At 37.1% G+C, this 22,719-nt stretch overlaps 3 protein-coding genes across 5 annotated transcripts in view; 2 read left to right on the plus strand and 1 right to left on the minus strand.

Moving 5' to 3' along the window:
* The first annotated feature begins 462 nt into the window (after positions 1-462).
* LOC110104327 (plasma membrane ATPase 4) lies at positions 463-4,241 on the plus strand. Of its 2 annotated transcripts, none has more exons than XM_028700780.1 (4): positions 463-1,273; positions 1,348-3,230; positions 3,272-3,822; positions 3,896-4,241. In XM_028700780.1, the coding sequence occupies exons 1-4, from the start codon at positions 922-924 to the stop codon at positions 3,990-3,992; spliced, it is 2,883 nt and encodes a 960-aa protein (XP_028556613.1). In that variant the 5' UTR covers positions 463-921; the 3' UTR covers positions 3,993-4,241. The 2 variants fall into 2 exon arrangements, with proteins under 2 accessions (XP_028556613.1, XP_020689040.1); XM_020833381.2 differs by having other exon boundaries at positions 913-1,273; positions 1,348-3,206; positions 3,284-3,822.
* Positions 4,242-8,791: 4,550 nt separating this feature from the next.
* Positions 8,792-11,960, plus strand: LOC110104328 (putative UPF0481 protein At3g02645). The gene is made up of 2 exons (XM_020833382.2): positions 8,792-9,256; positions 10,411-11,960. Exons 1-2 carry the CDS (start codon positions 8,889-8,891, stop codon positions 11,750-11,752), a joined length of 1,710 nt encoding a protein of 569 aa, XP_020689041.1. The 5' UTR covers positions 8,792-8,888; the 3' UTR covers positions 11,753-11,960.
* A 2,122-nt stretch (positions 11,961-14,082) lies between these two features.
* The window catches only part of LOC110104291 (protein ENHANCED DISEASE RESISTANCE 2-like), a 54,654-nt gene continuing 46,017 nt past the window's right edge, over positions 14,083-22,719 (minus strand). Inside the window, exons 18-22 of one of the 2 annotated variants that reach the window (XM_020833320.2) lie at positions 19,710-19,757; positions 16,844-16,987; positions 16,651-16,746; positions 16,148-16,249; positions 14,083-14,561 (exon numbers count right to left, since the gene is read on the minus strand). In XM_020833320.2, the coding sequence (XP_020688979.1) occupies positions 14,472-14,561; positions 16,148-16,249; positions 16,651-16,746; positions 16,844-16,987; positions 19,710-19,757 (480 nt within the window). In that variant the 3' untranslated portion in view covers positions 14,083-14,471. The remainder of the gene's footprint in view (positions 14,562-16,147; positions 16,250-16,650; positions 16,747-16,843; positions 16,988-19,709; positions 19,758-22,719) is intronic. The other variant, XM_028700792.1, reaches the window with a different exon arrangement.

Genomic DNA, 22,719 nt, shown 5'->3' on the forward strand with positions numbered 1-22,719 from the left:
ACAATCCGAAAATCCGACACGAAAACTTTGGGTTCGGGTTGACCCGAACTTGAATTAGGTCGAGTCCGGGTTAGGGTTTTTGACCTGTTTTAAAAATCGGGCCAGGATCGTGTTGAAACGGAAACCCATGAATGACCCGCTAATCGTTGCTCGCGTGACCGCAGCTAACCACAGTTGCTCGAGATCAATCACGCGTTGCGTCCGCTTTGATTTGCCCGCCATGCCCCCCCCTAATGCGTGGCATCCTCGTTGTCGCGTCGCCTCCTCGCTGGCTAGCCATTACAACTTTGTGACATCTCATCCCAAGATACGAAGCTGTTACGCAACTGCCACCCTACCGACCTGATGCTGCAGGCATTGCCGTGCTGCGGGTCTGGTTAGGTTGAATCGAACCAGAATGTGGGTTGGACTCGAGTTCGAAAAACCAACCCATTTTTGTTGGGTTCAGTTTAGTTCCGAATTCGACCTGAACCCGACCCGTGACCCAAAATTGACACCCCTACTTTATTTCAAGCGAAACCTATTTGAGATTGCAACATTGTTTTTTTCATTTAAGCCCACGCAATAATTAAAATTATGTTACATATGATTTTAAATATATGAAAAAAAAAAAACAATAGGCAAAAGTTTCCCAGCGCGGCGAGCAAAATCGGCCAAAGCCTCCGCTACGCCACACAGAAAATAAACAACCTCAAAACGAAAATAACGACCTCCACCATCCACCTCCAGCCACTATTGCCAATTTGCCATTACTTCCGCATAAATCTTCGGGCTTAGCTTTCGTCTTCAGTCGCCCCCCAATTCCTCCCAATTCATCCATGAAGGCCTGAACCCGCCGCGTAAAGCGTAAAGCACCGACGGGGCCAGCCAAGCGAAGTTTACCGCCACCTTCTTCAATTCCGTCTCTAAATTAAAAAAAAAATGGCGTCTTTGGAGGACATCAAGAACGAGGCGGTGGATCTTGAAAGCATACCTATTGAGGAAGTCTTCACCCAGCTCAAATGCACCCGCAATGGTCTCACCTCTTCCGACGGCGAGCTAAGGCTTCAGCTCTTTGGTCCTAACAAGCTCGAGGAGAAGGAGGAGAGCAAATTGCTTAAGTTCCTAGGCTTCATGTGGAATCCCCTGTCATGGGTCATGGAGAGCGCTGCTTTGATGGCCATTATCCTAGCCAATGGCGGTGGAAAGCCGCCGGACTGGCAGGACTTCGTCGGCATCGTCGTTCTGCTCATCATCAACTCCACCATCAGCTTCATCGAGGAGAATAATGCTGGTAATGTCGGAATTTGGAAATGTTTAATCAACAGGTAATTAGAGCCGCATTTTGATTAAATTATGCATCGACAGGTAACGCTGCGGCCGCGCTGATGGCTGGACTCGCCCCGAAGACCAAAGTCCTCCGCGACGGCCGGTGGTCGGAGCAGGACGCCGCCATTCTCGTTCCCGGCGACATCATCAGCATTAAGCTCGGGGATATCATCCCCGCCGATGCTCGTCTTCTAGAAGGAGACCCGCTTAAGATCGACCAATCCGCCCTCACCGGCGAATCTCTTCCAGTCAATAAGCACCCCGGCGACGAAGTCTTCTCCGGCTCCACCTGCAAACAGGGCGAGATCGAAGCCATCGTAATTGCCACCGGCGTCCACACCTTCTTCGGCAAGGCGGCCCACCTCGTCGACAGCACCAACAACGTCGGACATTTCCAAAAGGTTCTCGCTGCCATTGGCAACTTCTGCATCTGTTCCATCGCCATTGGCATGCTCGTAGAGATAATCGTCATGTACCCTGTCCAGCACCGGCTGTACCGCGACGGCATTGATAATCTCCTCGTTCTCCTCATCGGCGGAATCCCCATCGCCATGCCCACCGTGCTTTCAGTCACCATGGCGATCGGGTCCCACCGGTTGTCGCAACAAGGTGCCATTACCAAGCGGATGACCGCCATTGAGGAAATGGCCGGCATGGATGTGCTCTGTTCAGATAAAACTGGCACCTTGACGCTTAACAAGCTAACCGTTGACCGCAGTCTGATAGAACTTTTTACCAAGGATGTTGACAAAGACGGTGTTTTGCTGTACGCCGCACGAGCATCCCGTGTCGAGAATCAGGACGCCATTGATGCCTGTATCGTCGGCATGCTCGCCGACCCTAAAGAGGCACGCGCCGGGATAAAGGAGGTTCATTTCTTACCCTTCAACCCTGTTGAGAAGCGTACCGCCATTACCTATATCGACGAACAGGGGAAGTGGCATCGGGCCAGTAAAGGCGCGCCGGAGCAGATCATCGAGCTATGTGGCCTTAAAGAGGACGCTAGTAGGAAAGTACATGCATTAATCGACAAATTCGCTGACCGCGGTCTGAGATCCCTCGGCGTGGCGCGTCAGGAGATTCCTGAAAAGACGAAGGACAGCGCCGGTGATCCATGGGAGTTCCTCGGTCTGCTCCCAGTCTTCGACCCGCCGCGGCATGACAGTGCTGAAACCATTCTCCGGGCTCTCAACCTCGGCGTCAACGTCAAGATGATCACCGGTGACCAGCTCGCGATCGGGAAGGAGACCGGGAGGCGACTCGGGATGGGAACCAACATGTACCCTTCATCAACTCTGCTCGGCGATAAATCAACAGAGTTAACCGGAATCCCAATCGACGAACTCATTGAAAAAGCCGATGGATTCGCCGGAGTTTTCCCGGAGCACAAATACGAGATTGTGCGGAGGCTTCAAGAACGAAAACACATATGCGGAATGACCGGCGACGGCGTCAACGACGCGCCGGCGCTGAAGAAGGCGGACATCGGTATTGCGGTGGCCGACGCCACCGACGCGGCGAGGGGCGCATCTGACATAGTATTAACAGAGCCTGGGTTGAGCGTGATAATAAGCGCAGTGTTGACAAGTCGCGCCATTTTCCAGAGAATGAAGAACTACACCATCTACGCCGTGTCCATCACCATTCGAATCGTTCTAGGATTCATGCTCATCGCTTTAATCTGGCGCTTCGATTTTTCCCCCTTCATGGTTCTCATCATCGCCATCCTCAACGATGGAACCATCATGACCATCTCAAAGGATCGCGTGAAGCCATCCCCTGTTCCGGATTCATGGAAGCTGAAGGAGATTTTCGCTACGGGTGTCATCCTCGGCGCGTACATGGCCCTCATCACCGTCATCTTCTTCTACCTCGCCCACGATACCGATTTCTTCACCGTCAGTATTACTATTTACCCTTGTTACCCGCAATTCATCAAACACTTCTTATTACATAAAATTCAATCTTTTTGCAGGAGAAATTCGGGGTTCATCCGATTAAAGATAAAGCCGACGAGCTCACCGCGGCGCTTTACCTGCAAGTAAGCATAATCAGTCAAGCCCTTATCTTTGTCACAAGGTCGAGGAGCTGGTCCTTCGTTGAACGGCCTGGGATGCTGCTCGTCACCGCCTTCCTCGCAGCGCAGATGGTTGCGACGGTGATCGCCGTGTACGCCTCCTGGAGCTTCGCCAGAATAGAAGGGATCGGTTGGGGATGGGCCGGCGTGATTTGGATCTTCAGCTGCATCACTTACGTTCCTCTCGACGTACTCAAGTTCACCACCCGCCACACTTTAAGCGGCAAGGCGTGGGATAATTTGTTACAGAACAAAACTGCGTTTACGAACAAGAAGGATTACGGGAAAGGCGAGCGCGAGGCACAGTGGGCCGCAGCGCAACGCACGCTTCATGGACTTCAGACCGTCGAGACCTCCGACCTTTTCCATGATAATAACAGCTATCACGAGCTCTCCGAAATCGCCGAGCAGGCTAAGCGCCGTGCAGAAGTAGCACGGTAAGTGTAGAATCGATACTTCGCCCGTAAATTGTTTGATGAAATGGCTAAGAGATTATTTTCACCTTTACAGGCTGAGAGAGCTGCACACGCTCAAGGGACACATGGAGTCCGTGGTGAAGCTCAAAGGTTTGGACATTGAGACGATTCAGCAGCATTATACCGTCTAATAAGGAGAAGCAACCGCCATTGATGAGCAAAAAAAGAGCAAATCATTTGGTGCCTTAAACTTGAAGGTTCTGGGCCTTCTGGCCTCAAGTTCGAGAAATTATTACCTGCGGAGTTTTGAACGTTCGGTCGGATGCAAAAAAATGAGAAATTTATTCTCAAAATCTCATTTTTTTGAACGTCTAAATGAATTACTTTTTTAATAGGAGTTTTGAGCGTATTTGTACTAAAACAATTATGTTGATATTTACTATACTAAATCTAGAATATTTATTATTTTTTAAATGATGCTTTATTGCTTTCTAATTTTAAGGAATCAAATGAGCTCTTATTTAAATTTCTAATCCTTATAAAATAATTTTAAAAATTACTAACAAATCATTGAGAATATGTCTATTATAACTATAATTTATATCCAAAAAATAATTATGTAATTCATGTATTTGTTATAAAAATATGAATTGAAATTTTTTTATATAGTTTAATATTTAATTGAAAACTTTACAAATAAGGATTAGGATGTGATGGCTCTTTAATAGACAAAATTTGATATTATACAATAATTTAGCCCAATAATAGTATTGAAGATTGAAATTTATTATTGGCTAATAAACTAAATAAAATTGTTTTAATATAAAAAGTTGTGCATTTTCATAATAAAATTTAATTAAGCTAAGGATTTATTACTATAATAGCAATTTAAATTGTGATTGTAAATTTTTATAAATACTTATCCTCACAACACAATTTTTTTAAAAAATACCACTTTTTTTTAAAAAAAAATCTTAGGCTTTGTTTGAGATGACTTTTATATTGCTTCTTAAAACAACATTTTAATACAAAAATTAAAATTTTTGTACTTGAAATTAAAATTTTTGTATTAAAAAGCTATTTTAAGAAGCAATAAAAAAGCCGTCCCAAACCAAGCCTTAATCTACTCGTGGTGATACCAAAATCCTTCTTACATGACTTATAAGGCTCCACGAAAATTGCAAATAATGAAAGAAGAATGAAAAAGAGAAAAATAGAAAAGCTAGAGAATTTAATTATTGAATCAAATATTTTGAGTGTTAAAATAACTAATCTTGGTATAGATTCTAGATAAGTGATTAAGAAGTTCCGATATTTTTAATTTGGTTGCTTGCAACAAAAAAATATCTACCTATATTAATTAGCTTTTGGCGAAGATATTTAAAGATTAATACAAAGCTGATTCCTCATAAGATTTACGGACAATGTAGACAAATAGTAGGAGAGTTTTGAAGAGTCGAAGATATATTGGGTTGAGGATAATTATAATCGAGTCTATATAAAAGCGAAGAGAATTATGTTAGTAAAAAAGAGTATTGGCGAAATTGATCAACTACCAAGCTTTATCATAGAGTAAAGCAACCATCAAATATTTCTAAACAAATTTTGCACAAACAAAAATAATTTTTATTTAATGAACCAAAAAATATAAAATAATATTTTATTTATAAGCAGTTACAATTTTGAAAGTCTCAAGAATTAATAAAATATTATTACATTAACTGATGACTTGTGCTAACACAAAAAGAGAGAGAGAGAGATAAAATAAAAATTAAAGCTATCAAAATATTAAACATATTGGCCAAATAAATTAAATAGAGTAGTTAAATAAATATTTTTTGAAGATTTTTGTTCCTTGACCGGTATAGCCCGCCTATCATCAAGTGATTATGAGCCGTCCACAGCATTGATGGAGAGTTTTACATGCTGAATTGCCCAGATCTTGATGCAACACCTTGGTTTGTCAATCAGGCTGGAGCCAAAGACGGGGAAATTTTTAAAAGGAATACAAGAAGGAACGTGATATAAATTTAAAAATAATTTTATTTAAATATTAGAAATAATTTTATTTAAATACATTAAAAATGATTTTATTTTTAACTTGTTTATTCGTATATTATTGAAAATTTTATTTATTTAACTAAAATAAACATTGAAAATTTAAGGACATATAAATTGTTTATTCGTCTACGACTACACGCTTCTTCAATATTTATTTGAATTGTTTTTACAAATATGTTATAATAACACTAGTTAATATATAAATTAAAAAAATTTAACAAATAATAATAACTTTATATTTATTTAAATTGCGTTGTATTTATTTAAAAATTGATTTTAAAAATAAGTTTAAAATAAAAATATTTTTAATATATTTTTAATATTTAAATAAAATTATTTTCAAAATTTAAATAAAATTATTTTTTTAATAAGTTAAAAATACGAAAATTTGTTTTAAAAATAGGTTAAAAATATTTTTATTTTAATATTAAAAGTTTAAAACTAATAAACTCCCTCTCTCTATGCATTCAATGTATCTCCCTCTCAACCTCTCTTGAAAAAAAAATTGTGTTAAGAAGAAAAAGTGAACACTCATCACGTTTTATGAGCTTCCAAAAAACAACTTTGCTACACATTTATATAAAACGTCCTCCCACTTTACGTTTTTATCCTTTTTTAAATTAAATTTATATCACATTTTTTCTCCTAAATCCTACCTGAAATGTGTTCCTTTTAAAAATTTGCCAGCCAAAGAATAGAGCATCACAGCGCTTCAAAACCAAACAATGCAGCGCTGCGAGTTAGGTTGGATAATTTTTTTTCTTGTACTTTTTTTTAACTTGAAGGTTTAAGTCCCTAATTGCTTGGGCGAATTATTGCATCCGGTCACCGGATGTCCGGACATCCAATCCGGTGATGCCACGTCACCCAAATATATTGGGTCCCGATGCATTTTGGTGACGTGGCGACATCGGATTGGTGTCCGGACGAATCCAGACACCGGACACAATAATTTGCCCTTGATTGACTTTAGGTGATTTTGAGTCTCTTTATCAATTATGTGTAGAACGTGTGTGAATAGTAAAGAGAAACAATGAGGAGAGTATCAAAAAGATATTACTACAAGAAATTCATGGTAGAATTCCGGCGGAAAAAAATTCACCGAAATTTTTGCGTGCCTTTTTTTCCGTCAGAACATGCGTCGAAAAATTTACTTAATTTCCAATGATCTCTACAATATCTCCTAATTTTTATAATAAATTTTTTTGATGTGATATAGCTCAACTTTTTTTTTCTGATTTCATGTTTTTCAACATTATTTTTTTTATGTTTTTTTTTTTCCCTCTATATTCTCTCTTTTTTGTTTGTTTTTGTTGTGTGGTGTTTATTCCCAGCAAGGAGAACATCACTTTATAAATACAGAAAAATCAAATCAGAAAGCAAAAATCTTCACTCTTCCATCAAATAAGCAAAAGAGTCCAAACAATTTGGGCTAATTGTTCAATCTTCCATAATTATTTTCTTAAACCTTTTGATATTTCTGCTGCCATCGCATTCAGCCAGCTCGCACATGTGGACGCTATGCAACGAAACCCTTGCCAAACCACGGGCCCACCCATTCGGCAATTAATCATGCTTTTCACATTATAAATACGCCCATTTAATCTAATTAAGTAATTAATCATTATGCTTATCTACAGGCTTTTTTGGTCGAGGTTTAGCCAAAACTTAGCCAGAATTTAAATTAAATACTGATTTAGAATTAACAATTTTAAAGAAATTAAAGAAATCAATATTGTTGAAGATATTCAGTTAGTTGTGTTAAAATAATTATTATTAATGGTCCAAATTAATTTATCATTTTTTACTTTCAATTTTAATTCAGCATTTAATATTGATCGTTACTTAGTTTTAATTCTGAAATTAAAAGTGCCACTTCTGTAATTTTAATTTCAAATTTCTATATTTTTGGATCGGTTAAGCCGTTCTCTTCTCTCTACACTTCTAAGAAGAAGAAACATACATCAACATTTCCGGAGAGAAAATGTTTAGAAAAATTCAAAATTAGTAAAAAAAGATGCGATTAAATTTTAATTGCCAGAGATAGGGGTTTCAATATTTGACACGACATGAAAATCCGACCGGGACCCGACCCGAAAAATCCGGGTTGGACCCAACCCGATTTCAAAACTGGTCGGGTTCAGGTTCCAGAAATCTACCCGTTTGAAAAACAGGTCGGGTTCGGGTTGATTCGACGGGTTGTCGGGGCAACCCACGAACCCGTTTTAACATAACCCGCGGACCTACCCACCCCGCTGTCGCGCGACCTCGCCCTGCTGTCACGCGAAAAACGGCACCGCGCACTTGCCCCAAGCGACCAGCCCGCACTTTACTGGCTCCTCGTGCGACCAGCGCGCACTTGCCCCGCGCGACCAGCGCACTCGCCGCCGTGCAAACCAGCTCCGCACGCGACCCCACCCGCACTCGCCCAGTGTGACAGCTTTCCCGGGTCGGGTCGGGTCAACCCGGCAACCCCTCTGGGTCAGGTCCGGGTTTGCATTTCCGACCCGTTTACCTAACCGAGTCGGTTTAGGGTCAACCCGTTTGAACCTGAGTTAGTTCCGGGTCCAACCCGAATCAGACCCGTTACCCAAAATTGACACCCCTGGCCAGAGAGATGTAAAAATTGCTTATGAATTAACTTCCAAATCTTTAATTTAGTCGATTATATATTTTATAAACTTTTCTCTAATCAAACAAATGTTGTTGGATTTCTCAACTACTTTCTAATTGTTTCTCAAAACAATTTTTTGGTACAAAAATTTTCTTTTTCTGCTAAAAAACTGCTTTAAGAAACAGAAAAAAACTGTCCCAAATAAAACCCAAAGTCTCGCACTCGATGAAGCTTCTTGATTAGATTCTTATTGAGAATTTGCATTTATTATTTGCACTTTAAAAGAAAAAAAAAAACACCATCAAATAATAAAATAAGACCAAGAATTGCCTATATATCCTGTAACAGAAGACCCTCAAAACCCATTCAAATCTCCTTCTGAAGTGTCCATAAACTAGTTTCATATCGATCCATGGCTTCTTACAACTTCATCCCAGGGCCGTATAACCAAAGCCCTATCGCCATTGATGAGCACAGATGGCTCTCTCTCGTTCAAACTGCTCTAAGCGAGACGATTGACGAAGAAGATGCAAAAGTTAAGGTACAGGTCTGTATCTTCTTCGTCCCCAAAGGCTTGTTTTTTCACAAGCCAGAAGCTTTCATGCCTCAGCTGTTCGCGATTGGGCCTTACCATCACTGGGTTCCTCATCTGTATGATATGGAGCGTTATAAGCTTGCAGCTGCAAGGAAGTTACAGTGCGACCTTAATTCTCTCTCACTGGAGGAACTTGTTTGCTGCCTTCTGAAGCATGACCAAAGGATTCGCTCTTACTATCATAAGTGAGTTGCTAATACTTTTTGGTAATCTGAGATCTTCTTTATTGTATGCTTTTGATCTTAGTTTTTTGATCTTTTGATGCAATTTTTTAAGACTAAAATCATAATTTCTTTATTTGGCAACTGTTTTTGTTGTGTTGCCGCTTACTTTTTCTTAGAAAGTTGTGTTGAGAATTTATTTTTTATAATCAAAATAGCTAAGTTATATTCATCATAACAACTTTATAGAACGTTGTAGTCGTCCTAAGGGCATCTCCAATCGAAAATCTCATTTTTCACTCCAAAATGCAATGAAACTAAAAAATGTCATGATTCATCTAATGCGAAGTTAACCATCTTTCTCCTCTTTCGCGTGTTTCTTCGGCAAATCCAGTTGAGGCAAAAAAAAATCGCATATGTGAACAGTGCAACCCCAATATTGACATTGCACTGTTCACCCTCCACCTATAAGTTATTTTTTGTCGTTCAATGGAGCAAAACAGGTATGCCTTACAGTCGTTTGGAGTTTGGCTGGAGATGGCCCAAAATAGTTTCTAAGGCTTCATATGGGACAAATTTCTTACTCCTTAAAGGAGCTTTTTAGTAAAAAAAAATAAATAAATAAACTAAAAATTTGCTTTAAAAATCAATAAAAAATCATCTCAAACGAGCAGGTCTTTAGGCCCCTTGGGGATGTTTGAGAATTTATTTTGGAAGAATTTAAGCAAGATTTAATTTAAAGCCTTATCAACCAAAATTTTTGAGATATTAAATTATATTATTTTAATGAAAAACTGATTTCAGCCTTATTATTGATTGAAATCTAGGATTTATTATTTTCCACCAATCCATTCATATGATTTAACAAGATTTAACATAATTAAATGTTTCTCCCTCTCATAAACTTTAAATCCTTAAATAAATAGTTAAGCCCTTTATCAAAATTTAACAAAAATTATGCCAAATAATTTTCATAGTTTAATCCTCTCAAGTTTCATTGAATCTGAATTTGAGTTACTTGGAGATCTTAACACTACAGACAAAGATCCATGAATCAACTTTTGTATGTTGAGCTGAACTCACTTAGAACAAGTTGACTTAATAGAATAAAGTTATGAGGAAACTCTGGTAATTAGATTAATGTGTGCTTAAACTGATATTATTAGCTAATAATTCAGGTACCTGGATTTTAGTGGAGAGACACTTGCCTGGATGATGGTGATAGATGCCTCCTTCTTGCTTGACTTCCTTCGCAACTTCATAGTTGATGTAGAAGCTCAGAAAGGCAAACAGAAATTATCTCAGTGGGAAACTCCAAGGATGAAGATGGCTTACACCATGGTCACCCGAGACATTATCATGCTTGAGAACCAGATGCCCTTCTTCTTACTTAGAAAGATCCTCCGTCGATGCCGACAATTCTCTTCTGCAAAACTTGCAGAAGAACAACTCTCCCAGATGCTTTTAGGCTTTGTTAAGGAGGTTTCCCCTTTCAATATAGTTCCTAGCATCACATCCATTGATGTCAACCAATATGATCATCTTCTTCAGCTCCTCTATTTCATGATTGTTCCCAAAGTAAACGAAGAAGAATTCGATCAGCCACACGAGATTGATTTGACCGATGTGCTCGATTTGGAGGAAGAAGATGGAAAAAAGCATGTGGGGTCTATGTGGAAGATCTTTAATTCTGTTTGGAACTATGCCTCAAATGTGAATAAAGGAGCTACCATTGAGACAATCAAAAAGGTTCTCATCAAAGGTCCAATCAAAATCTTGATTAAGCTTCCATGGAATATCCTCACTAGCTTCCCTGGGATCTCAATCATAAAACAACCTATTGAATCTTTTATCTGCAGTGGAAGTGTTAAGGAAAAGGATGATGATGATGTTGTTGTCCCCGATGGAAAGAATTCTGTTTCAAAGCAGCCATTGGTTGAAGAGATAACCATACCATCGGTGACAGAGCTAACAGATGCAGGAGTCAGATTCATGCCTTCTAATGGAGATCTGACAACAATAAGGTTTGATAGGCAGCAAAAACCTGCCACCATATACCTCCCAAAGGTGAGCTTAGACATAAATACAGAAGTAGTGCTAAGGAATTTGGTGGCTTATGAGGCATCGGCAGAGCCAGGGCCAATGGTCTTCACAAGATACACTGAGCTCATGAATGGAGTTATAGACACTGAGGAGGATGTGAAGATACTAAGGGAGAAAGGGATCATTGTGAATCGAATGAAGAGTGATAAGGAAGTAGCAGATCTTTGGAATGGAATGAGCCGTTCTGTAAAGCTCTCAAAAGTTGAATTCATGGATAAATTTTTAGAAGATGTGAATAGTTACTATAACAGCAGGTGGAAAGTGAAGAGCAAGAGATTTATAAGCAAATATGTGTTTGGATCTTGGCAGTTTCTTACGTTGCTTGCTGCCATTGCTCTGTTATTACTGACCTGTTTGCAGGCCTTCTGCAATGTTTATAGTTGTGGTAAACGTTGGTTCAACGTTAAAGAAGAATAGTAAATGGCCAGTTAGCTTGTGGTATGATTTTATAAAGGAAAAGGTTCCCTACGCCATTGCTGATCAATCTACTTGGTTTGTTTTGCTTAAAATTATGTATGATAATGTGTTCAAGTGGTTAAGTGAGACGATGTTATCGTTGGATATACATGATTGTATTTTTTTATTTTTTTTGTAGTGGACTTAAGATGAAAGATTATTTTTTGTACATCATGATAACTCAATCAAGTTGTGATCTTGTTCTTATTGAATGGCTTCTGTGAAATATGCACAGTGAACAGAGTAAGATCTAAACTTACATATAGTACTCTCCTCCTAAGATAAATATTGAGGAAATCCTCACAAATTTTTTTTTCAAATTAATTTTAAATTTTCTTAATAGTAAAAATAGTTGATGATAGAATCAAAATATTCAAGAAAAAGATAAAAAATAAGAATCTTTCTTATAAAAATTGATTTAGATGTAAAAATTCTAAAAATTAGGAAAGATATAAAGATGCTGAGTCTACGAAAGCAATATGTGATGCAAGATTTTAATTTTTAATGATTTATATAATAGATTAGATACCAAGGAAGACGAAAGATATATGTATAAATTAGTCAAACAAAGAGATAGATGTATAAGTTAGCCTTAAGCCCATATGTTTTTGCTTTAGTCATGGATGTTTTCACTAGACATTTGTAAGAGGTTGCTCTAGTTTATGCTTTTTGCTGATGATATTCTTTTTGTTGATAAGACTAGAGAGGGAGTTGAAAGTAAACTTGAACTATAAAGGTCAAACTTGGAGTCTAAAGGTTTCCGTTTGAGTAAATCTAAAACCGGATATATGGAGTGTAATTTTAATAGTAATAGATCTAGTAGGGGGGTTATAACTTTGGACGATCAAGTCATTAATAAGAATTCACAAGTTAGATATTTTGGGTCTATTTTTCAAAGTGATGGTAAAATAGATGGGGATATTATCAGTAAATTCAAATTGGATGATTGAAGTGGAAGAATGCATCGAGCTTGTTGTGTGATAGAAAAGTCCCCCTCAAACTTAAGAGAAAATCATATAAGATGGCGGTAAGACCTGCAATGTTTTATGATGCAGAATGTGGGTCATTAAAGGAGAATCATAATATTAAGTTAAGTGTTGCAGAAATGAGGATGTTTGGGTAGATGAGTGGGATTTACTCTTAGAGATAAGATACAAAATGAGCATATACATGAAAAGGTTGGAGTAACTCCAGTGGAAGATAAGATTAGAGAGAGTAACCTTAAATGATTTGATCACATAAAACGGTGGCTTTCCAATGACCCGGTTAGGAGATTAGATGTATTAGATTTGGCTTATGTTGAGAAAGATAGAGGTAGACTTAAAAAGGCTTGGTTAAAATATATTAGAAATAACTTTTCTTTATTAGATTTAAATGACAAAATTTAACTCTTAACATGGCACAATGGAGAAAAAGGATTCATGTAGCCAACCCAATGTAATGGGATAAATTCTTGATGTTATTGTTGTATTAATTTTAAAATTTTATTTATTTTTTTAAATACAATATAAAAGTTGAATGATTATTCATTTATTATGCTAATTTTAAAGCAAATTTAATTTTATTTTTTAACATTGATTTTGTGTCATCTTCTTACTTTTTTCAAACATTTTGCAAAACTGCATCCCTCTACAAATAGAAGTCGGGGTATTTTATGCATAAACAAGCATTTCTTTTAATATAATTGACCTCAAACCCTCAAAATTCTTACAAATAATAAAAAAAAAAGTTTCCAAAGGGATGGTATCATGATGTCACATCTCTATTTAATCTTGCATATTGTTCACATTCTATATCTTTAGTTGAAATCATCCATTAGTTTTCAAAACAACAAGCCTGTCCTTTTCAGGGTTGTTTGTTCCAAAGGAATTATTAGCTGGCGATTAAATACAGTGTGGTCCTGGACACTGCACCATACAATAATTTCACCTTCGTATGAAATGGCAGAAATTAACATTAAGCAACATGTGAAAAAGGCTAATATGCATGTGTTTATCACCAAGGATTGAAAGACTCTTCAGCTAGTGTAAAAACTATGCTGATTTCATCATTGATTCATTCTAGTGTGTTAGGTGGAGTTGACCTCAGAAACAATTAGTTGCAGAGAAAAATTATGTAAAATATTCTACTCAAAACTTTATAATTTCCATTACAAATTATTTTTAAAATATACAACATTAACTTTAATATCGTGAGGATATCAACACAAATATTTTCATAAAAATAAGAAGTACCATACTCAGGTCTTCCGAGCTCAATAAATCACTAGTAAAGATTGCACTGGTAACAAGAAACATGAATAGACTAGTTCACATAAGCCTCTATCAACATTGCAATGCTGTTTTCATGATCAGAATATGTAACATCAAATCATAGTAGATACAATATATTCATTAATGTGTAGACAAAGCATGATATAACAAACAATGTATATGAGATTAAGAAGTTATACAATGGGATTAAGATTACAATCGGTTAAGAATTGGGTATGGAAATCCTTAGTTCCTTAGCCAAAGCCAAGGAAGGTTTGGTGCATATGGTACAAAAAGGTGAATAATATACAACACTAAATCACCAGAATGGTTTATTTGCTTAATCTTTTGGAATAAATTAAGAGTTCATGAGGCAAATAATGAGCACCTGATGAAGGCAATATTCTTCATTCAAAAGCAGCAGGGAATTAAGGATATGGCACTGCAGAGTCCAGCCTCAGTCGGTTTAAGCGAACTGTACCCAATATATATTCAGGAAGTTCATTTTCCTCCTTGGCCTGAAAATTGATAGGTAATAGCAAATTATTCCAGCATTATTTATATATAAGCAAGATCTTTTTGCGAAATAAAATGCAAAAGAAAATAAGAAAAAATTGAATAAGTTTAAGCTATAGTTGAATTATATCTGTTTAAAATTGTCATGAATAATCAGTGCCTCTTTGTAAAATTTGGATGATATTTTATTAGATGTTTTATCTATGTTTGAAAGAAATTTAATTCATGTCCGACTGTTGGTTCCAACTTAGTATTCTAAAGAATCAGACTGGATCGTGATTATATATATATATATATATGAAATGAGATTGAGGGAGCTGCGTGCATGAATGCACATTAGTTATGTGACTTCTATTAGGTGAATTTTGTGAAAGGAGGTTGACTGCAACGCTTTAATTGAGTGTATGCTTTCTGGGATTTGAAAATGAAGTGTTTGCCATTGAAATAAAAAAAGAGAGCGAAAGAGAAGAGAAAATGAAGACGATATTTTTTTTTTTTTGAAGTACTAATACAAGAAATTTTTGTGACAATTCTATAAACAAAAGGTACCAGTTTGAAGAACTTTTAACTAGATAATTTCTAGTATTCATTTAAATTTTTCTCGTTGATTATCTTATGTTGTTCTCTTTCAGTTCTGAGAGGTTTATGGCTTTTATTTTTTTGGTGAGATTGGCGTACTTGAGTTTGATTAAAAGTAATTTCTTATACCCTATTTATGTGGTCTACTTTTGTGAGCTCACTATAGTAAATTAAGACTTCGTTTGGGATGGCTTTCTTACTGCTTCTTAAAATAGTTTTTTAGTTTAAAAATTTTAATTTTTAAACTAAAAAATTATTTTAAGAAAAAATAAAAAAGCAGCCCCAAATGAAGTCTAAATCATCCTCTCCTATGGATATAGACTACTGCTTAACTAAATCATATAAATTTTAATGTCTTCTTCTAGTGTTCTCTTTGTCATTACTTTGTGTTTATCATATTGGCTTCTCACAATGTTTTGCATAAAAGCTGGGTTTTTTCCTTGCATTTGAGGACAACTTTATGAATCATCATTCTTCAATCATTTCAATTGAGCATTATATGGGTGTCCACATGCAAAAATAAAAAAAATGTGGACTTAGATTCTTAAAGATTTTGTTTAATTAGTGGTCGACTGTTGAAGCGGCTATAAGATCAGAACCTGGAAGCAAATCCACAGTTGTCTAGTAATCGTTGACAAAAAGGTCCTATTAACCACCTTTCACGGAATTATTGTCAAGTTCCCTCCGTTCTCAATTTCCAAAAGTACTTTTGTCCGTTTCCATGTAGTCTGTTTGGCTCAGATTGTTTACACAATATTTGCGTAACATTTTTAAGTGCCAAATAACGTATTCAACTGCCAATTCTTACCTTCCAGCAACAAAAGGATTTGGGAAAAGACCTGGCTATTAAATGTGATCCAAACAATAAAAATACAGACTATAACACAAGAAATACTTGAAATGGAAAATACAGAAATCAGAGCTGTTTAATCAAATTTCAACAGAGATAGAAAAAAAAAACTGAGAAAAAAAAAAGAAGCATTCTACAGTGAGTTACAGAGCAACAAACCTCAATCAAAATTGCAAGGTCAACAGCAATGCCAGTGGTATATCCAAGAACTAAACCAATGATATGCCTGGCAACTGATGAAGAACCAATATCAACATCTATCTGCAAGATCTAAACTGATTAGTGTCCATGGAAAGTGGACCACAAGGCGAACTGGCCAACTCTTAGCAAAATATAAATTATATATTTTATTAAAAATCTAAGAGCACGCAGATGCTTTCACCTTTTCCTTTGGGACAGCTTTCTTCTTGCTTCTTAAAGCGGCTTTTTAGTACAAAAATTAAAAAATTTTGTACTAGAAAGCCTCTTTAAGAAGCAGGAAAAAAGCCATCCCAAACGAAGCCTAAATATTAAACATTCAGAGAGTAAGCTTTAATTACTCATTTATCTGTGGCATAAAAGCCGCCTACTTAAGACAAGAAGAAAATTTCTGAAGCCGATAAGAAATTGCATCATACAAAGCAATTAAAAAACCATAAAGGCAACAGAATTTGAGAGCTTACCTCTAGAAAGTTATCCTCGCGAAGGTATCTGCAAGTGACTGCCTTCCCTAGGAGGCAGGCCTTAGTGCCGACTGCACGTTTAACCATCCAATACCCCTAGTAGTTCATCAAATATTATATAAGTGCAGGCTCCTCGTGGACAATTAAGGTACCAAAAATAAAAATAAAAAACTCACTCATAAATGATGCCTACCTCCACAATGCTTGGTATAAGTTTAAATCTTGAATCTCGAAACACGTCACTCCCTTCAATAAATCTTCCCAACAGGGACTGTTTATTTATGGGCCTGTCAGCACCATAATACAGAACCAAACTGTAATATGGCTTTGCAGGGATCTGCATTCAAAGAAGCAACATTACAATTAGAGACAAGAGAAAAAAAATCCATTAGAACAGTTAAAAATAGTTGGAAATTATGAAGAAGAATACAAAGAATTACATGAAATAAAAAAGAAAGTGATTCATAGTTCCTTCTGGATTCTTGGATAATCATTATAGAAGCGTAGACCTAAAACTATGTTGTAAACCATCAGGGATATTATAATAGTCCCGACCAGTATGGCCAGAACAAATGGCACCAACATGATCAGTTGATCTATCCAGAGAAATGGATAAAATATTCTTATAATTAACGTTATTTAAAGTTTCTAGTGACGGTCAGTTGCCGTTACACCACTAAACAATAAAATCCTTAATTACATGCCTAAAACTCAATGATACATGTGTTAATTCAGAGAATTTGAGAGAGAAAATACTTCTTATTTTATCACACAAAACTATCCCTATTTATAGATCTATACAATATATCTTAATAAAAAAACAAATAATTATGAAATCATGCATAGTTGTCGTGATATAATCCTTGCTAAATCAGCCACTCGAATATGAAAGGAGATCGATGTGGTCTAGTAGAGCCTACTACGGATCCCCATGCTAACCATAAGATCAAGAGGTAAGGAACGGTCGGGATTTAACAGGTGAGCCTCCCACGGATTCTCATGCTGGTTGTGGGATCAAGGGCCAAGGGACAGTTGGGATTTAATACTCTCCCTCAAGCTAGGGAATATAGATTGAGTTATCAAATAGTCCCATAAAGGTAGAGTAATCAAATTCCGTGTTCACCATAAAGTCCTTCATTTGGTCAAAGCTTTGGGAGGAATTAGCTTCAAACATTGTTGTAGCAAAGGATAGTGATGAATGCTAGCATGTAAGGTGCAGGGCAACAATGAAGATTGCATTAAATAGTAGCCCTCGAGATACTAAAAGTGACAATAAAGGCCGATGGTGGGACAACAAGGAAAGTGGATTAATTATCCGTCGGATCCATCTCCCTCTCGGTTCTCAAGGGAAGGCTGACAATGAAGGCAAGACAGTAAAAAAAGGGAAAATTTTTTGTTGTTAGGGTTGCAACAAGCATCAAGGATAGGAGCAAAAAAACACATCTCAAGCAACTCAGCACGTAGATCTCCTCCTTCCCAAGTCATCCGACTCTACTTAAACAGACTCCTATTTGATCAGCCAATACAAGTGCACACAAGGCCTTTGATCTCTCGGGTCTAATCGTAAGAGGGAGTGTAGGTCTTGTACTCTTGCTTGTCCCGACCCTTAGCTCTTTCGATACGCATGCAAGAGGAGATCTTGCGCTCAACTTCTCTCGCTTCTGCTCAGTCGACGTTGCACATGAGAGGAGCCCTCCCGCTCGATCTCTCCTCGGTCTAGGACTCATAAAGGAAATAGAAGGACCAATATTCCTTAAAATTCCGGCAACGAAGACTAGTGGAAGGACCAGTATTCCTAGAATTTCGGTAATGAAGGCCAGTGGTGGAAACCAGTATTCTTCATAATTCCAGCAATGAAGGCCGATGGTGGGAACCTATATTCCTCATAATTTCGACAACAAATGGTAGGAACCAATATTCATCATAATTCCGACAATAAAAGCCAATGGTGAGAACCTATATTCCTCATAATTCTGGCAATGAAGGTGGTGGTGGGAAAATTTGGCTCTGATACCATGTTAAATTCAGAGAATTGGAGAGGGAAAAAACTTCTTATCTTATTACACAAAACTATTCCTATTTATATATCTATACAAGATATCTTAATAAAGAAACAAATAATTACAGAATTTTGCATAATTGCCCTAATATAATCCTTCCTAATCAGCCACTTAAATATGAAAGGAGATCGGCGTGGTCCAGGTGAGCCTCCCACGGATCCCCATGCTGGTCATAAGATCAAGAGGTAAGGAACAACTAGGATTTAACAGGTGAGTCTCCCTCGGATTCCCATGCTAGCCATGGGATCAATGGCCAAGGGATAGCTGGGATTTAACAACATGACCATATATGATAATTTCCGAAATGGGTCTAAATTTGTTTAATGAGGATTTTAGCACACTCATTGTTACAAAAGATGAAAAATCAGCTCAAAAGTAATGCAGAGCTGAGGATTTGCAGTCAAGTTATGTTAAACTATCTTAGCAAGACATGATTGTGATTGAAGTCATCAGTGTTAAGCATAAACCTCCTCTACAGCTATTGTATAACTGGTGGAAGAGGACTTCAAAAAGTAAGGAATTATGTTCAGCTGCAATTGTTTTGTTGGAGAGTGCATCAGATTCACAATATTCCATTTTGATAAAAAACACTAAATCGGGATTCAAATAACTGCATAACTAATAGAATATGTCAAACTGCTTGAGCATACTCAGCACAAAGAATGGGACCACGTTGGCTAAACAAAGTAAGAATATTTTCATATTAGTAATGGCAGAAATCTAACAGAATGGGAGCCCAAGAAGGTAACCAGTAAACAAAAAAGCAACTTATTTGAGATAGATTGAGAAGGAAAAGCGGCGATGGATCTTTTCAAGAAGAGAGAATCTTTAATTGGTTTTGCTTTTCAATTAAGGCGTGACAGGTTATTTGCAAGCCAATTCTCCGACTTGGCAAAAGAATTAAACAACTATTTTTATTTGATGCAACCGCTAAGCAAAACGATAATAGAAAGCAAATACAGAAATCAAAATAAAACAACTATTTCGAATTGTATGTACCTCCAAGTTTATTACGAGAATGAATGGGAGCTTTTTTCCACTTTCTGACTGTTCAGAAAAAACAGAAGTAGCTTAGAGTGATGATAGTTCCAAAATAAGCTAAATAAAGAGGACAGAGATATGAAAACTTTATTTGGTGCTGTAGCAACATGGAAAACTTCACAGATCCGATAATATTGACATTCTATTCAAGGGTACCATAGCAATCCACAAGTTAGGCCTTTAAGGTTAGTTGGCTCAGAAAGTAACTATTTTAATGTCTTTTCATTGTAGGATCAATAGATTGTATAAATGATTTAGATTTATTAGAATTGCTTTCTACCTATCAGATGAATGAGTACTGATTTTGGAGTTACAAGCCTTGTTTGCAAAACACATTTCTCGTCAATTGAATAGATTACGAGAATCATATTAGATTGATTCTAGTATATATTTCTCATTTGATGTAATATAGACTAGACTGATGAGCCAACTTGGAGAAAACAAAGACAAAATAAAATAAAAAATAAAAAAAACCAAACTCGATTCAATATAGATTGTAATCAACCAAACAAACACCCGGCCAAACAGAAGATAAATCAAAAGAAATAAAATAAAAGCTTAAAAACGCTATCCTCAGAACAACCGTATAGCGGTTTCCTCACATGCATCGAATGTAGGAGAAATATAAAAGATAGTGCTTAGGTTTGCAAACCGAGGGTCCACCACAGCAAAAGAGTCTAGCGTCCTACCAAACTCCTCCGGCAAATGCCTCCAAAAATCAGCCAACAAACAACTTCCAAATGCTCAAGAAGAAGGATACAGGTGGAGTGGAACTTACGTAGAGAAGAAGAGGTTAGAAGCTAAGACGAAATAGAGAGGAGGAAAGGGGATGGAACAAGCTCTCAAGCTTTTCCAAGATAAGAAACTCAGGTTTTTGTAGAGACTTTGCTCAGATTTTCAACAACCATTTCCAACTCAAAACATCTCTATTTTATAGGCAAAAGGAAGAAGCTAAATATCCACAACACCTCCAACCAAAACCAATCAGTTTTGGGGAAATGAAAGGCCAAAAGACACCACAACATCCCACAAAATCTGCAAAGAAAAACAGGGAGAAAAAGCTACGGGAAACCCAGCCAGCAAGCCACAGGAAGCCCAGCCAGCAAGGGACCTGAGGAGCCAGCACAGGAAACGGGGTAGAGACTCACAAGAAAACAGCCAGGGGAAAATCGAGAGGGAGAAGTCACGGAAACAGCAACAGCCAAGGAAAAACTGAGAAGGCAAAGGGGAAGGGAAGAGACACAAGTCCACTCCACAATAATGAGAATAACGTTTTGATTTTATGAGCTAGGAAGTGAATTTATTCCACCAATTATTAAGCTAAACTTCAGCTCAAAATTAATGAGCAACACCAAGTAGAGCCCAACTTCATTTAAGCTCAACCTAAGCAGACATAGCCCAACATGAGGCAGCCAAAGCCCCAAACCAAATGCAGCAAGCAGCCCAAAGGATGGGAAGGACTCAATTGCCGGCAAACCCAAGACTCGCCATACCTAAAACCTCCTACCATGATCATTGGATGCCTTCCATCATTTGATAGCTTAAAAAAAAACATAAAACACAACTATATATTGTTCATATTACATCAAAACAAGATATAAAAACATGAATGCATCAATTCCCCCCTGGTGGGAGAATCTCATCTCCTAATGAGAAAGCTTCCACAATCTTTTCATAAAGCTCCGGATGACGTTTCTTCAGCTCATTGGCATCCAACCAAGTACAATTTGTCAAAGGATGATTCTTCCATTTTTTCAAATATCTCACGTGCTCGCCATTCCTAGTTTTAATAAACTTGATATCAATAATATCTTCAACCTGTTCCTCATTATTTAAAGCTGATGTGGAAAGTGGCAAAGTTTCAATTTCCACATGATCTTCAGAGTTTCCTTCATACAAATATAGATCAGAAACATTAAAAACAGGAGAAGTGCCAACAGTAATAGGTAGATCCAAGAGATAAGCATTTGAGTCCAATTTTTTTAGATTTCGAAAAGGCCCAAATTTCTTCCTGCTTAGTTTTCCAAAAGTACCAATAGGAAATCATTGGCGACGAAAATAAGCCATAACCAAATCTCCCTCTTTGAAATAAACTTCTCTTCGATGTTTGTTAACAGCAGTTTTGTACTTAGCATTAGTCATTCGGATTTTTTCAAAGACTTGCTGTTAGACAGTTTTGATATGGTCAAAGATTTCAGAAGCTTCAGCACTTGTTTTATTTGGTAAAGGCAAATAATTCCTATCTAAAATGTGAGGTATCGACTGACCATAAATGATTTCAAATGGAGTTTTACCAGTGGAGCGATTAACAAAGTTATTGTATGCAAATTCAGCTTGTGGCAAAATCAAATCCCATTGGGATGGTTTCTCACCGGCTAGGCATCTTAACAAATTTCCCAAACTTCGATTAACTATCTCTGTTTGTTCATCAGTTTGTGGATGATATGCACTACTAAATTGAAGAGTATATCCTAATTTGCCCACAGTGTTCTTCAAAAATGACTCAAAATCTAGTATCTCTATCAGAAATAAAAGTGCGAGGAATACCATGAAGACGAACAATTTCTTTAAAGAACAAATCAGCAATATGTGAAGCATCATAACATTTCTTGCAAGGAATAAAATGTGTTATTTTATTAAAGCAATCCACAACCACAAAAATAGAATCAAACTTTCTAGCAGTAACAGGCAACCCCAACACAAAATCCATAGAGATATCCTCCTAAGTTTTATTTGGAATAGGCAGAGGAGTATACAAACCAGTATTTTGAGAAGTTCCCTTAAAAGCCTCACAAATTTTGCATTGTTTTACTAGCTTAGCAATTTGTTTCCTCATATGAGGCCATAAATATTTTTCCTCAACTAAAGCAATAGTTTTCCCTTGCCCAAAATGTCCGCTCAATCCCCCACTATGAAGTTCATACACAAGTTGCTCTCTTAAAGATTTTTTTGTTATGCAAAGTCTAGA

Source organism: Dendrobium catenatum, unplaced genomic scaffold (genome assembly GCF_001605985.2).
Source record: "Dendrobium catenatum unplaced genomic scaffold, ASM160598v2 fragScaff_scaffold_1593, whole genome shotgun sequence".
Classification (NCBI taxonomy): Eukaryota; Viridiplantae; Streptophyta; class Magnoliopsida; order Asparagales; family Orchidaceae; genus Dendrobium; species Dendrobium catenatum.

Coding starts and splice junctions, on each gene's coding strand:
- LOC110104327 (XM_028700780.1), top strand. CDS start 922: ATGGCGTCTTTGGAGGACATCAAGAACGAGGCGGTGGATCTTGAAAGC. Junction 3,231..3,271: donor GTATTACTATTTACCCTTGT/TACCCGCAATTC, acceptor ACATAAAATTCA/ATCTTTTTGCAGGAGAAATT. Junction 3,823..3,895: donor CGCCGTGCAGAAGTAGCACG/GTAAGTGTAGAA, acceptor TCACCTTTACAG/GCTGAGAGAGCTGCACACGC.
- LOC110104328 (XM_020833382.2), top strand. CDS start 8,889: ATGGCTTCTTACAACTTCATCCCAGGGCCGTATAACCAAAGCCCTATC. Junction 9,257..10,410: donor ATTCGCTCTTACTATCATAA/GTGAGTTGCTAA, acceptor CTAATAATTCAG/GTACCTGGATTTTAGTGGAG.